Source organism: Gymnoscopelus braueri, assembly GCF_963280865.1.
Source record: "Gymnoscopelus braueri genome assembly, chromosome: 8".
Taxonomy (NCBI): domain Eukaryota; kingdom Metazoa; phylum Chordata; class Actinopteri; order Myctophiformes; family Myctophidae; genus Gymnoscopelus; species Gymnoscopelus braueri.
This window is the reverse complement of record NC_137609.1, coordinates 21,350,417-21,366,785: the sequence shown is the minus strand read 5'-3', so window position 1 is coordinate 21,366,785 and position 16,369 is coordinate 21,350,417. Positions and strand designations below refer to the sequence as shown.

The window sequence follows — 16,369 nt, the reverse complement described above, 5'->3', positions numbered from 1 at the left end:
TGCTTGGTCATGAAAATGTCTCTTTATAGTGTTGGGTGTTATTGGTATAGTGTTATTTCCCCTTGCTATTTTCATTGAAAATGTGTGTTCCTTCCTAGTGTAGGCTATGGTAAAAGAATCTACAACGGTAAGTGACCACTTCCTTCTGGGAGATCTCTGGGTCACAATAAATCAGTTGAACATAATGGGAAAGTCAGACACCTGTACCTGTAGGGTACTTTGAAAAATATCACAGCCAAATCACTGGCTGCAAATAAATCTAAATACATGAAATGCATCAGCTGAAACGATCAACTCAGCTGCATTGTTTTAGCCCCATCTATTGGTGTGATCAAGACTCTGCATTGTCTAACTGAAATCTTCCAAGGACGTTATGAGCCCAACATAATGCACACATTCAGAGTAGTATAAATGATAATAAATAATAAATAATAATAATAATAAATACAAAATACAAGATAATGCACTTTAAATCTGCACCACCATTTCACAAGCCTTGACATACGCCCTGGAGTGGATGTGATATTACATACATTTCATGTATATCACAGACATTCTAGGGCTACTTGACATGTACATTTTGAAAGGGGAGAACATTTTCATTCAGCTCAGAGTATACAGTAGAGCAGTGGTTCTCAAATATTCTAAATATGATATTATGATATTTTTTGGTTAAACCAAAAAGTTTTTTTTTTTTAGATTAAAGCACTATTTTCTGATACTAGTAATCATTGCTATAGAGTGTTTGTTCTGTAACAGGGGTCTCCATGTCTCTCCAGCTCTTTATAGAACAGAAAATACATTTACAGGTAGATGACCAAAATTTCAGCCAATCAGGAGAGAGTACCCATTCATCAGCTTCATCTTTATAGTGTTCCAGTTCCAATTTTGTCTGCTCATTTCTTTGTGTCATCACTTCCAATTTCACTTGTTTAATCTGTATCCTGTCTGAGTTCTCTATCCTGATTGGATACAATTGGTATCCTAACCTGAAAATACATTTTCTGTTTAATAAAGAGCTGGAGAGACATGGAGACTCCCGTTACTGAACAAACACTCTATAGCAACTATATAGTCATCATAATATAGCTATATAACTCTTATTTTAAGCAAAGAAAATCACTTACCCTACCTTTAATTTCAAGATTTCCCCTATAACTCTCAGAGTTAGTTACAGACCTGTATGAGTCCAGTCCATTCATTAGAACCCTAAAGGAACGCTGAGGGTCCCCGGACCCCACTTTGAGAACCACTGGTGAAGAGCCATAGTCCCATAGAGTTATAATATATCTAGAGGGCGGACTGCCCCGCCCCCACCTATTAATTTCAATGAAAGTTGCTCACAAGCGCATGAAGCACCCGGAAGTACCTCTACTTCCTGGCCTCCAATTTTGGTACCAGTAGAGCAGGCGCACTAGCGTTTCAGACGATACAAGAATGCGCAGTAGCGTCTCAAATGCGGAAGTTCTTCAATACCAGATTTGGCCACCAGGCTTCTGAGGCTTCAATCATTCTCCGCGGTTCTGGGAGCATGCTCACTGCTCAGAGCACTGGCGAATGGCAGACCGCTTTCAAATGCGCATGTGCGAAACGCAGGATTACCCCGGACATGTGATGGTGCATGAATTAAAGTCGTTCTTACATACCGGGTGACTCAATATGGTTAAAACAACGGACGGTTCTTTGTAACGAAGCCGCTTGCAAATGTTACTTCATTGGTGACGACGACGTCTGATCTATGTAATCGACGCTCAATATAATAACTTGTGAGCCCATATTGATTCAGATTGACCGTCCCTACAAGGGAGGCGGGTGGCATTGTTTAGTCTCTTGCGTGGCAAGACAAGACTTTCAATAAATCGGGAATGTCAACTATATTTAGCTCTATAACAACTGGGTGTATGGTGTCGTAAAAATAACTTTGCAATCCACAGCACATAAACACCGATCATCAGATCCGCACGCTTAGAATTGACTAGCTTTAAAGGCAAATGTCCTATTTGACCGCCGTCTGTTGCTATTCGAATATTGATCCCCACCACCAATAGATGTGAAAGTAAAGCTTTGGTGGTGATTGTGACACGCCCCCGAGTCATTCAGCGGTGGAGTCACGCACGCGCAGCTTGTCGTGCTGTTTAAATGGATGATGATGATGTGGAGTCCAGTCAGTCGGCTCGGCAGTGAACAGCAGAGGTAATGGTTCACTATCTTGTTTATTGATCAGTGGGACACTGGGGGTGTATGTTGTGCACAAATCAACTGAGTAAAGCTGCTGCTGCATGGATGCACGTGTAAATATAATATGAATGATGTTTGCATATTATTTAGTCAACCCTTCGAACTTCGAAGAGTAGAGTACACAAACTGGTCGCCATATGTAACCTGGTGTATTGTACACATGTGTTGGTGACAAATAGGCTTCCGTAATTTATTTAAAAATGCATAAGTAACATGACTATTGACATTGTAACGAAGATCTTCAATAACTTGGTACTGCAGGTTTGGGTTGAGTGGTTAACATCAAAACATCAATTCAATAAACTATCAGACCTCTCATTAGTTAAAGGCTACAAGCACACTTTCAAGTTTCTGGACAGATTTAAAGTGCTACTTCTGTTCTGAGAGAGTGATACCTGTGGTGTTTACTATGTAAAACTAAACTGCCCAAGACAATTAATGTTAATGGGGAAATGACAAGTCAGCATATTTCGGATATATATAAAATGTATAGTTCTTCTAACATAATGCTGTATGCTATTATCCTCATTGTTGTATAATGAATTGGGTGGACATTATTTCCATCTGAGACCATGATTATTTTACAGTGATTCTGACATCCATTTAATTACTGCTGCTATCTTTAACCTTAATTTGTCCTGTTGATATTGAAAGTGTAAAGAGTGGCTAATATGTAGCTGGTGTTTACATTGGCATGTTGCAACTACTGCTATTACTTAATTCTAATTATGTTGTTTCTTCATTTTTCTAGGCAAATGTGATGTCCAACTCCTCTTTGGCTCAATCCTTCATGCAGAAACCAGACTGTTTCTGAGAAGCGCCAACTTGGAAAAGTGTTGTCCTTTTCCTCTGCACTGCTGAGCCATAGCTACATATTATTTAACATAAACTTGAAAGTGTTGATATTCTACTGAGAACAGTTCAACTACATCCACATACAATAACAATTACGTTCAGTGTGATTAACCCGTACTACATGCAAAGGGGTGACACTACAAATCTGAGCTGAGAATTTTTTTTTCCCATGAAGTGCTGATTATTTTCACGTTTGGAATCATGGGGGCCACAGGCTACGGCTACTATCGCACAGTAATTTTCCTGTGCATGTTCTTTGGATATGCACTATACTACTTTAACAGGAAGACCTTTTCCTTTGTCATGCCCTCTGTGATGGGGGAAATTAAACTGGACAAAGGTGACCTAGGTAAGAATACATTGAATATATTTCTACCTTTTTACTATTGTATTTGATATTGCACAACTCATGGTTCTTGTCAAATAGTTGTAAACAGTTTTTAAAATCAGCACTATGGTTGCTGAGAAATGTCCACTGGAATTGTGTGCCCATTTCGCTGCAATTCTAATGAAATGGAATCCCTATCTTCTACAGTCAGCTTTGTGATGCACTGTATAGAATAAAGAAAATTACTGGACACAGGAAGGATTAAATCCATGCCTTTATTCCTTTTAATGTGTTGGGTCATGCAGCCATTGCTTTGAATTGCTATATTGCCAATAGTATAATGACTCGATATTCAATTTAAAGGTAGGGTAAGTGATTTTCTTTGGTTAAAATAAGTGTTAAATAGCTCTATATTCTGATAATATTCATTTCTATAGATCAGTGTTCAGTAACACAGTGTTTGTTTAGTAACAAACACTGGTCTCCATGTCTCCAGCTCTTAAGTAAACAGAAAATGCATTTCAGGTCGGGATACCAATTGTGAAGTGATGACACAAAGAAATGAGCAGGCAAAATTGGAACTGGAACACTATAAAAAGGAAGATGATAAATGGGTACTCTCTCCTGATTGGTTGACATTTTATCACCTATCTGAAAATGTATTTTCTGTTTATCAAAGAGCTGGAGAGACAGGGACACTCCTGTTACTGAACAAACACACCATAGCAATGATTACTATCCAAATATATTGCTTTAACCTTTTTTAACAAAAATCACTTACCCTACACGTCACATCACCCTACACATCACTTACCCTACCTTTAACTTAAACTAAGATAATGAATAGAAAGCAACAAAGGAATGGTGTACTACAATCTTGTAGTACAACATGGGGATTGTTGTTTTACTCCTAAACTTAAGTTCCTATCTGTCTCTGCAGGTCTGATCACCAGCAGCCAGACCATGGCCTATGCTATTAGTAAGTTTGTCAGTGGAGTGCTGTCTGATCGGATTAGTGCCCGCTGGCTTTTTGCCATCGGTCTGTTACTGGTGGGGGGCATCAATGTGGCATTCTCCTGCTGTTCCACTGTGCGCATGTTCACACTTCTCTGGTTTATCAACGGCTTGGGCCAAGGCTGTGGCTGGCCCCCCTGCGGGAAGGTTCTGCGCAAGGTAATGCTATCCACTCCTCTTCACTGTGTGTGGGGACCCCCAGGGATCCTTGAGGGGGTTCCAGGGGGTCCCCAGCTAAATGATTGATAGTTAGGAGCCAAATGGACCCCTATGGGTCTGTAACTCCCAAGAGTGTACAAATGGAACCAAATGGACCCATGCTGTGCCTTGCAAAAGTATTCACCCCCTTCACTTTTTCCACATCTTATGTTACAGCATTATTCAAACATTTATGAAATTACTTGTTTTGCTCAGAATTCTACACACCATGCCGCATAATGATGACAAAATGAAAAAGTTTTTTTTTTAAATGTTTGCAAATGTGTTAAAAATACAAAATTACAAAATCACATGTGCACAAGTATTCACACCCTTTTGAAGCACCCCTGGCAGAAATTTGAGCCTCAATTCTTCTTGAGTATGATGCTACAACATGGCACACCTATTTTGGGGAAGTTTCTCCCATTCTTCTTTTCAGATCTTCTCAAGCTGCATTAGGTTGCTTCGGTGCACAGCCATTTTCAGATTTCTCCAGAGATGTTCAATGGGGTTCAAGTCTGGGGTCCGGGGGGGCCACTCAAGGACATTCACAGACTTATCCTGAAGCCACTCCTTTGTTATCTTGTTGTGTGCTTAGGCTCCTTGTCCTTTTGGAAGGTGAACCTCTGCCTCAGTCTGAGGTCCAGAGCGCTCTGGAGCAGGCTTTCATCATGGATCTCTCTGTACTTTGCTGCAATGCTGATGCTGCGACCACCATGCCTTCCATTCCCTTTAGGGATGCTGTTGGCCAGGTGATGAGCGATGCCTGGTTTTGTCCAGACATTACACTTGGCTTTCAGGCCAAAGAGTTCATTCAATCTTTGTTTCAACAGACCAGAGGATTTTTTAAAGTGCCTTTTGGCAAACTCCAAATGTTTCATGTGCCTTTTACTGGGGATTGGCATCGTCTGGCTACTCTACCATGAAGGCTTGATTAGTGGAGTGCTGCAGAGATGGTTGTCCTTATGGAAGGTTCTCCCATCTCCACAGAGGAACACTGGAGCTCTGTCAGAGCAACCATTGGGTTCTTGGTCACCTCCCTGACGAAGAACCCAAGACCCATCTCCCCTAATTGCTCAGTTTGACCAGGTGACCAGCTCTAGGAGTCCTGGTGGTTCCAAACTTCTTGCATTTATGAATGATGGAGACCACTGTGTTTGTTGGGACCTTCAATGCTTCAGAAAGCTTTTTTGTAACCTTCCCCAGATGTGTGCCTCGATACAATCCTGTCTCAGAGGTCTACAGACAATTCCTTTGACTTCATGGCATGTACTCTTAACTGTGGGACCTGATAGAGACATGTGTGTGACTTTCTAAATTATGTCAAATAAATGTAATTTACCATAGGCAGATTGCAGACTCCAATCAAGTTATAGTAACATCTCAAGGTTGATCAGTGGAAACGGGGCGCACCTCAGCAACATTTTGAATGTCATAGCAAAGGGTGTGAATACTTAAGCAATATTTTTAAAATATACATTTGCAAAAAAAAATGTTATTATGGGGTATATTGTGGAGAATTTTTTAGTAAAAAATGAATTTAATCCATTTTTTAATAAGGCTGTAACATAACAAAATATGGAAGAAGTGAAGGGGGTGAATACTTTCGCAAGGCACTGTAAGTTAACGCTGAGGATTCTACAGTCTAGACTAGGCTCCTAGAGATAGGTAGGTAGTGAGGTAGTGACACCTCATAAGAGCAGAGCTCTCGAGGTAGAAGTTGTTCCCACCTCTTGAGCTTGTGTTGTGTGTGTGGTTACATGAAAGTATGCCAGTCATCCAGTGGCTGGCACTATTGCCAGCGTAGTGAGGAATTCTATCCCTTACCCTTGGACGGGCCTGACCTCTTAGGTTAGAGTTTAGATTCTCTCACTCTCATCTGTTTCAGACACTCAGCTTCATGTCAAGTGATATGTGACAGGACATGCAGCAAAACGGAAAAGGATATCTTATTACTTGTTGTTGATGGATGATTAATTCATCTTGTTTTAGGAGTATGTGTTGTGCCCATTTGATGATCATAACCACCATTTACCCACTTCCATTGAACTCTAATTTGTTCCAACAACTTGTCCTGAACAGGAATGAGGAGGGTTAGTTTCATCACAACCTAATTGACTTATGTTGTTAGACTCATCATTAACCCTATATACTTTGTATAGACAAAGTATAGTATAGACCTTGGGTCTATGATATACTTTGTATAGACAAAGTATAGTATAGACCTTGGGTCTATACTAGGCCCCCTCCTTTTTTTCTGCCCAAAATAGCAGATCTACAAGCTATAAATACATCACATTCTTCTCTCTAGCTGGCTATCACTTTGAAATACACAGGATCACAAATGCATATAGTAACCACAGAAGCATGATAAAAATGCATCAATAGACTGCTACAGCTGGGGACTATAAAATGCCTATAGGTTACACTGAGCATATTATAGTATCATAAATGTCTATGACAAAGTATTGCTGAATTCTACTACTATCAACTATATTATATACTGTAGCATTAAAATCACAATGATTAGCTTCAAACTGAGTCTGATCAGCCATTAGAGATCACTTTGTTGCCCCATAAGTCCATTAGAAATTTCAAAAACCTAAATAGTTGTTTCCTGAGACGTTTTTTTTTGGTTGATTTACAGTATATTCATATGGTATCCTTGAACAATTGCCAGTTGGGTAATTCGCATAATCTAAGATGGCCACTCAACGCCATGGCCAAAATGTAACTCTTGAACCGCTTGTCCTAGAATTATGTGTGATATATATTTTTTTAAATGTGTGTAGAATCCATTTCGGATGTTATATTTTACATTGCAGGTCAATCTCACCTCTCAATCTCATCTGGCAAGCAGGTGAATTAGTCCATTTGATGTTTCTATCTGTTCAATACTAAACGTAGAATCGTTCGGATTCCTTTTTTAAAAATGTATTCGCATTTATATAGGGACCTAGAATGATTTTAGCTTGGTTGCCCAAACGGCAACTTTGGGCAACTCTTGTAATTTGCATAATCAAAGATGGCCACTGAACGCTATCTCGAAACTTTTGACCCGCTTGTCCTAGAATGATGTGTAATACCTCTTTTTGGGGGGTTACATGTGTGTAGAATCAATTTCTGATGGTTCTATTTTCAATTGCAGGTTAAATTCATGTGCTAAAGCTAGGTCAAGGTTAAATTGTTATATTTTCAACTGCAGGTCAATCTCACGTGTTAAAGGTCAGGTCAAGGTCTATCTCACACTTTCTCTGCACATTCAAACCTGTGTATGAGAAGTGTAGGAAGAATGCAGGAGTCTACCCACTGTCAGCCAGTAGGATGGAGACGAGCAGTGTTCAGGTACTGGTATGTGTTAGTTAACTGTCTTCAGCCCAATTGGCAGAAACCAGTGCAAACCACTTCAAGAGTCCAGCTGATACACCCTGAAGGGCTCGTGACTTTCACTCAGGACACCATTTGAGTCGCCTGTCAGCCCCCATTATGCTGCAACCACATGCATTTCCAGTGCTGATCCGTGCATCAGTTTTGTGATGCAGCTGAGGAATGACTGTATGATATGCATCCCACCAGGATGTACGTTATAGAGCTGCACCGGCAAGTTCCAGCATACCTGCTTGGTTGCATGTCAATGGTGAAGTGACGAGTGACCATATCTGCTGTCTGCTTGGATGAGAAAGTGTGAGATCAGATGCACCTTGACCTGACCTTAACACGTGAGATTGACCTGCAGTTAAAAATATAACAATTTAACCTTGACCTAACCTTAAGCACATGAGTTTAACCTGCAATTGAAAATAGAATATCATAAATGGCTTCTACACACATGAACCCCCCCAAAAATAGGTATTACACATCATTCTAGGACAAAGGGGTTCAATCTGGCCATCTTTGATTATGCATATTACAAGAGTTGCCCAAAGTTGCCGTTTGGGCAACCAAGCTCAAATCATTCTTGGTCCCTATATAAATGCAAATCAACAAAAAAAAGTAACCTGAAAGATCATTTCTACGTTTAGTATTATATTGAACAGATAGAAACGTCAAATGGACTAATTTACCTGCTTGCCAGATGAGATTAACCTGCAATGTAAAATCAGAAATGGATTCTACACACATATAAACCCTAAAAAGCAATTGCCATGGCGTTCAGTGGCCATCTTGGATTATGCAAATCGCCCAAATCAACAAAAAACCTTCATAGGAAACAACTATTTAGGTTTAGTATTGAACACATGGGAGCGTCAAATGGACTACATGTCTGTCCTGCTGTTAACCATTTGTACTTCCTTCCGATGATAAAAAAGATATGTGATGAAACAAAGAAACAAAGTATCTGAAGTTATCGACCAACACAGTATATTTAAATGTATTAGTATACTTACTATGGGTTGCAGTGTATAGTATACTTACTGTCCACTGCAACCCTTACATTCTGCCAGAGGTCCAGAGGCGTCCGGAGGTCCTGACCTTAGATGTTTGCTATAAAAGCAGTACTGTTCAAAGGGCGCGGAATAAATAGTCATTGGCAGGTGTGTGTGCCAGCAGTGAAGGAACAGGATTGTATTACAAGAGAGAAGAGACTACATTTTGAGCAGTTATTTAGCAGAGCCTTTACACCGGCATAATGCAAAACTTTGTCATCATACTCTCCCATGAGAGACTGCCTATATCCAGTATGTAATGCAAAACTATTCTCTTTTTACTGATATCATAGCAGTAACTTATAGGACCACATTCTGTCTGGTTTGGCACAGTACCAGGGCCAGAAGCTGCATTTTCTGTGGCTCAGCAGTTTATTAAAGCATGTGTGGGCTTCTGTAATTAGCCTGGGGATTCTCATGTTACTGTTGTCAGCTGATCTGTCTGTGAGTGTTAGTCTGAAGAAGAGCTGCACACCTTGAAAAATCACATAAAATGTATATTCAACTATATTGAAGGGAGTTTCTCAGTGTGCACACTTTGTTTTTGTATATAGGATTTGAGGTGATATTGCTTTAGGTGTGTCATTATGTCAGCATACCCTATTAAGCAGTATCTGTATGCGAAGAATCTAAACACTGCTTAGATAGTGTGCTACTGCACTCTGCAGAGCCTTTGAGATGTCAACATTTCAAAAGTGCTTTTGTTTTGTTCTCACATGTCATCCACTGTCATAGACAGTGTCACTGGCATACTCAGGGTTCCCATGGATCCTTATAAAGTCTAATTGTCTAATTTGTGACATTCTAGGCCTAAACATTTCTTTAAATGTCAAATAAATTGTAGGAGTTAGGGCATTCAATATGATCTGGGGTAGAATTTATGAGCGTTTTGCAGACAGAGGAGTTGTTTCACTCCGTTGTTTATTTCCTGACTTCAGCAAATATGGAAGCCCATGACAAATGCAAAACAACAATACATTACTGGGTACACTTGGCTTTGGTAGGTGGCGGTACGCCCAAAAGTAGCTTCCGATGGGGCTGCAGCACGGTGAAAGAAAGAAAAACAAAACAAGAACGCAACGCTGCAAGCCATCCATACATGGGAAACGCACTCTTCTATAAGCTAACGACGAGTCGCGATGTAGTTCTATTTGTACACTCTCAGATTTACAAATTATAAATTAACACTGAGGACATTACTGTGTACTTTTGTAATCCCATGATCTGTTGAAAATAAGCAACGACCTGAAAAGAACTGTTATTGTTTTGCATATTGTGCTGTTGCATGTGCATTATTACCACACAACTACAGCAACAGTCACTAGTAAGTAATATGCATACTAGATGCTATGCATGCACATATGAGATACTTATGTACTGTGTATGTATGTCCCTTTCCCCCCAGTGGTTCGAGCCGTCCCAGTTTGGAACGTGGTGGTCTGTGCTTTCCTGCAGCATGAACCTGGCTGGGACTCTGGGTCCAATCTTGGCCACAGTCCTCCTTCAGTACTATGGCTGGAGGACCATCATAGCCGTATCAGGACTTGTCTGTGCAGCCTTCTCATTCGTCTGTCTGGTGTTTGTAAAGAATGAACCAAAAGACGTGGGGCTGCCCTGCATTGCAGCTGCGGCTAAGAAAGGGGCTGCAGGAGGTACTGTAATCAATGACGATGGTTGTGCAGTGAAACAGATTCCAGTTAAAGTAAAGAAACTTTTATGTGCAGTACATACAATATACACTTTTTTGATATGTGAATGATCTTTCTATTGATTTTAAATGCAGTTTAATTGTGTGTTAGTTTTATACGTAATTCTTGTCATTTTACTGCTTTTACTACTTGAAGATTTTGATAGAATTTGGATTCCTGCACATGGTATCAATTTATAATGCTTGCATAATAATATGAGATAAATCTTTAGACACCCTCAAGCAACTGTGGTTGCTATAGCAGCCAGTAACAGAATAAAGATATACTGTAGATCGAACACAAAAGAAGCTAGAACATCATTATATAAAGTTAGCAAAAGCTGGAAAGCAACCTTGCTGCTGAAGGGACTCATGCATGTCAAACATAGATGAAACTCCACCAAACCCGTTTACTGGTATTGTCAAATTCACAGCTGAGGAGGAATAAAAAAAGGAACAAAAACAACTGTGACCTTTGACATTTCACATAATGGCTAGACGGGCTGCGTTTTCAGCCAACTCCCTCCCCCACACTGGTGAATTCCCAGGACGATTACCACTGTTTGTGTGGCCATTTATTCATTGACTAATGTTATTTAATTGAGTTGATCAAATGTTATTTTGTCATGGTCTTCGGGCATTGGTTTGTAAGCAGATTATTGCCAGACGGGTGTTCATAATCACAGATATTCTTGTACATGTGCTGATGTGTTATTTTATCTAGGGTTTTCCGCTTTCTTCTGTTTCCTACACCAGATAACAGCACGCTCAGTGAGTTTCTCCTGTCGCCTTTCCTGTGGGTCCTGTCCCTGGGCTACTTGGTGGTGTTTGGGGTGAAAACAGCTGCCACTGACTGGGGACAACTCTTCCTCATCCAGGAGAAAGGGCAAACGGCTCTAATGAGTATGTTTTTCCAACTAAAACTCATTATTGTTGATTTACTAAATGGACTGCAGCGTCTTACCTCAACCATGTTGCCAACAGGTAGCTCCTATATGAGCGCCCTAGAGTTGGGTGGCCTGATGGGCAGCCTTGCGTCAGGATTCCTCTCGGACAGAGCTGTGGCTCGGGTAAGTTAGACACAACTTTACCCAAAATTCTGTTCTTGATGTCACATTTGTATGTCCCCTGTTTCGCTCCAGCAAGGACTAGGTACCCATGGCAACCCTCGCCATGGCCTGCTCCTCCTCATGATGTCTGGCATGTGTATCTCCATGCACCTCTTCAGAGTCACCGTCACACCCGAAGTCCCTGAGGTGAGGAAAGTGTTCTTATTTCTGTGGAGATCACTTAGTAAAACCATGTTTTAACTTGTAGGTGCAATCAGCTGTTAACCCCACTGCACACAGTTAAATCCTCAGTGTTAATTTAACCCTGAGTTTTACAAATGTAACCAAATGGATGCTTGATGAATGTCAGGCGATAATTTACACAAATGGCCTTATTTTTTCACAAATTACAGGTCCATTTGGTTACATTTGTAAACTCCCAGGGTTACCGATGGATAAATTAACAATGAGGATTTTACAGTGTAGCAAGAAGGTAGACTGAAAGCTAATTTAAAAATGTTTAAAAATGCTCATTCCTCAGGCTCCTCTTTGGGTCCAAGCCTTTCATCCTGTGTACGTCTTCTTCGGGGTTTCAGAGAAGGAGGTTATATTGCAATTGGCATGTTTCGCTGTTTGGCTGTTTGTCTTGGCTAAAGTGTGGCTCGACGGTTACACCAACATTGGTGGCCTATCGAGGCCGGACGGACACGCGCACACACAACAGAGGGGGGAGGGGGCGGGACAGTTTGTTGCTATGTTATGCCAGAACACCTCTCCAATTTCCACCACATTTCGCCCTAAAAATCTATCATGCCAAACCACTAAACAGCTATAATGTTGCACTTACTTTCCTCCCTCGCGGTAATGTCCGGATGTACTCCATTCAGAGGTCGTGCTAGGATTTTAAACTGCCGGTCACCGTGTCCGGAATGATTACAATTTATCGGACATCTGATAAAAAATAACGGACATAATCAGTTTTTAATGCATGAATGACAAGCAGGTGCGTAAAAGTAACCAATAATAACAGTTCAAGCATTATATTTGGGACTGAAAACAATTTCAATGTAAAGGAGTAGGATATAGAAAATAATTACAGCTTCATCTTGCATAAGGGGATTAATTAGCCTAGCCTACAATCGCGCAGGTTGTGTCCGTGGTGCGTGCGTAATGATTAGATTTTTCAACAAGGTGTTGCATCATTAGTTTCATGGTAAAGCATGTCCTTTAGGAAGTCTAAAAGTCTGGTCTGCGACTCTGCGCAAATCATAAGGTTGATTGCTTCATCTGTCCAGCAATGAATCAAAATATAGGCTACTCACCATATATGGTCGTATGGTGACATAATTATATGTTGGGAGTGCGTCCATGCATCTGTTAGATGCAACTTTGGGACTGTTGAATATTGTGGGGATCTTAATCTAGTCTCCTGACTCTCCTCATAAAGAATTTAAATTCAAGTGGTGTTGTTTGTTTACGGGTTGGGACCGCGCATGCATTCCATATTCCTGGTTTAACCACGCTACGAGACCTGGCGCTGAAATAGACTGTTGTCTCTGCTTCATCTTCAATGAAATGCGTGTGCATTGTTCTTGATTTGTGGTATAAGACAGCTTTGTGTATTCATGTAATTGTCTGTGGCAGTTCAGCTCCACAGTAACTGCACAGAGCAGCTCTGAGTGAGTGTGAGAGAGAGAGAGAGTGTGAGTGTGAGAATTTGAAATGTGTCTTATTTGCAGAGTGCGCACATATAGTATGGACTATAATATAACAATAATGCTGATATCTATTGGCTCTGTTTGTGGTTCAAACTGGAAGGGGTCCTTGGGGCCAAAAAGGACTGTTGCTGTACAGCACATAACCCAAAGTCTGTTAATACTTTGACTCCATACTCATGACATCAGGGATCTCCATACATGGGAATAAAAGGGACAAGTACTGACAAATACAGAGATCTCCATATATGGCTATAAAAGGGACAAGGACTGACAGACACACAGATCTCCATATATGGCCATATCTGTCAAATCGGCAGTGGTACAGGTGTCGAACTCTAGCGGTTCGGGCCGTGAATTTCTAGTTTGGTTGAATTTGTAAACTCTCAGGGTTACCGATGGAAACATTAACAATGAGGATTTTGCAGTGTAGCAAGAAAGAAGGTAGACTGAAAACTAATTTACATTTCTTTCTCAGGTTCCTCAGGTGACTCCTCTTTGGGTCCAAGTCCTTCATCCTGTGTCCGTCCTCATCGGGGTTTCAGAGAAGGAGGTTTGCTTATTAATTCATGTGATGGCTTTACCTGTGTATGTGGCCTTGGCTTCTCTTTAATAAGACATTCAAGAGCATCCTGTTCCTATATTTTCTTTTTTTTTTTCTCTCTCTCTCCTTCACAGATCTGGATCCTCTTCCTTGGTGCTGCGTTTGGTTTCTCTTGTTATGGACCAATTGCCTTGTTTGGAGTGATAGCCAATGAAAGCGCCCCATCAAACTTCTGTGGAACCTCCCATGCCATTGTAGCTTTAATGGCCAATGGTAAATGGCTTACTAACTTTATCTACCAAACACAAGTTCTTTTTCATTTTTTCCCCCAAAATATTCTCGATAACATTTTTGTTTGTCTTTGTTTTAATAAGTGTTAGATAACTTTATATTCTGATATCAATCATTGCTATAGAATCTATATGAGACGCCTGTTACTGAACAATCGTATATATTGTTTGTTCAGTAACAGGGGTCTCCCTCTCTCTCCAACTCTTTAGTAAACACATTTTCAGGTCGGGTTACTAATTTTAGCCAACTCATACAAGACACAGAATAAACAAGTTAAAGGGATGAAACGAAAGAATTTGCTGGCAAATTGGAACTTGAACACTATAAAAGTGTTGATAAATGCTGATTATATTACTGATAAATGATCTTTGTGGGGTTCTCTCCTGATTGGATAAAACTGGTACCCCAACCTGAAATGTATTTTCTGTTTACTAAAAAGCTAGAGAGACAGGGAGAACCATATTATTGAACACTATAGCAATGATTACAATCAGGATATAGAGTTTTAACAAAAAACGTTTTCACTTAAACAACCATCTTTTTCTGTTACAGTTGGGGCGTTTATAGCTGGACTCCCATTCAGCAGTGTTGCAAAAGAATACAGCTGGGACATGGCATTCTGGATAGCTGAGGTGGCAATGGCCGTTACCACTATATGCTACTTCTTTGTGCGCAACATACGCACCAAAATGGGACGAATTGCAGAGAAAATGGATTGATATCCTCTTCAACTGTGCCAGTTGACGCCCTGTTACAGTATGTGACTTGATGGCCAGTCTACACATGATCAGTTGACTGATCATACAGAGCACTGCACGTTAAATACATCTCCAGTTCCACCAATGATAACCATTTTGTCTATAAGTGATTCATCTTATGGTATTCATACACAAATTAGATGGATTCACTCACTGCCAATAAAGGTTGCTGAACTTGTTGACCGAAATAAATCATAACACTTATCTCTGAATGATGCACAATGAGCTACAGTCACCATGCATGTACATAATACACTTTTAGTCATATTGAATATCATGAGGGCAGGAAATGGTTATTTTGGTTGTGCTTGAATTTCTTGACTTCACTCACTAGACCAAAACAAAACACTTGAAAGTAGTGTAAGATTACGTATCTTCATTACAAAACTTTAAATTCAGCGAGGCCAAGAATCTTCATGTATTGACTATATATGAATGTTTACGGGATTGCACATGATCCACATAATTATTCTTGGTTAATTATGTGGAGATATGCACAGGTCTATGGTGTTCACTCTTCCCTTTTATGATACCTCATATTTCACTGGAGAAAAGCAATGCTATATTTTTCTAGTTCACATTGTGCTACAGTATTATGTTAGATCCAATACACAGATTCGTTTTTCGTAGGACACATCAACTTGTGAATGTTGATGTATTTTGAGGGCAGGAGTTTGTCTGGTCTTTGCTACAGAGTAGAGGTTCTGTCACTGCCATTGTAATTATACAGCAGGAACGCTCCCTGAAGCTGTGTTATACAGCATTAAAGGGGTAGTTCACCCCCAAAATAACTTTTTTTCTATTGATTACTCACCCCATGGAGCCTTGAATTCATGGATATTTTTTTGTTTTTGTCGCATTCCTTCCTTTATTATTTGATTATAATAAATTTAGCCCCATTGATTCCGGTAGGAGACACAAATGCATTTGTGTCTCCTACCGGAATCAATGGGGCTAAATTTATTATAATCAAATTATTGGCTTAGGAATGTGACAAAAACAAAAAAATATCTATGAATTCAAGGCTCCATGGGGTGAGTAATCAATAGAAAAAAAGTTATTTTGGGGGTGAACTACCCCTTTAACCTTTTCATCTCTAGAATGCATTACTCTTGTATAAACTTTTCTTTATTGATAACTATGTCTGCTCAGTGCCACTTGGCATATTTTTAAACTTACTGGAATTCTTATATTGACCTGTAAGACGGAAGAGTTCATGTAAATCTCTTTGTAATAATAAATATGTTATTCATGTCAGATTAACT

At 40.1% G+C, this 16,369-nt stretch overlaps 1 protein-coding gene across 2 annotated transcripts; it reads left to right on the top strand.

Annotated features, from left to right (window-relative positions):
* The first annotated feature begins 1,610 nt into the window (after positions 1–1,610).
* On the top strand, positions 1,611–15,955 carry slc37a4b (solute carrier family 37 member 4b). Of its 2 annotated transcripts, XM_080434954.1 has the most exons (11): positions 1,611–2,193; positions 2,990–3,442; positions 4,362–4,594; positions 10,466–10,712; positions 11,504–11,650; positions 11,732–11,817; positions 11,890–12,003; positions 12,338–12,400; positions 13,990–14,064; positions 14,190–14,328; positions 14,899–15,955. In XM_080434954.1, exons 2-11 carry the CDS (start codon positions 3,295–3,297, stop codon positions 15,063–15,065), a joined length of 1,419 nt encoding a protein of 472 aa, XP_080291080.1. In that variant the 5' UTR covers positions 1,611–2,193; positions 2,990–3,294; the 3' UTR covers positions 15,066–15,955. The 2 variants fall into 2 exon arrangements, with proteins under 2 accessions (XP_080291080.1, XP_080291081.1); XM_080434955.1 differs by lacking the exon at positions 12,338–12,400.
* The last annotated feature ends 414 nt before the right edge of the window (positions 15,956–16,369 follow it).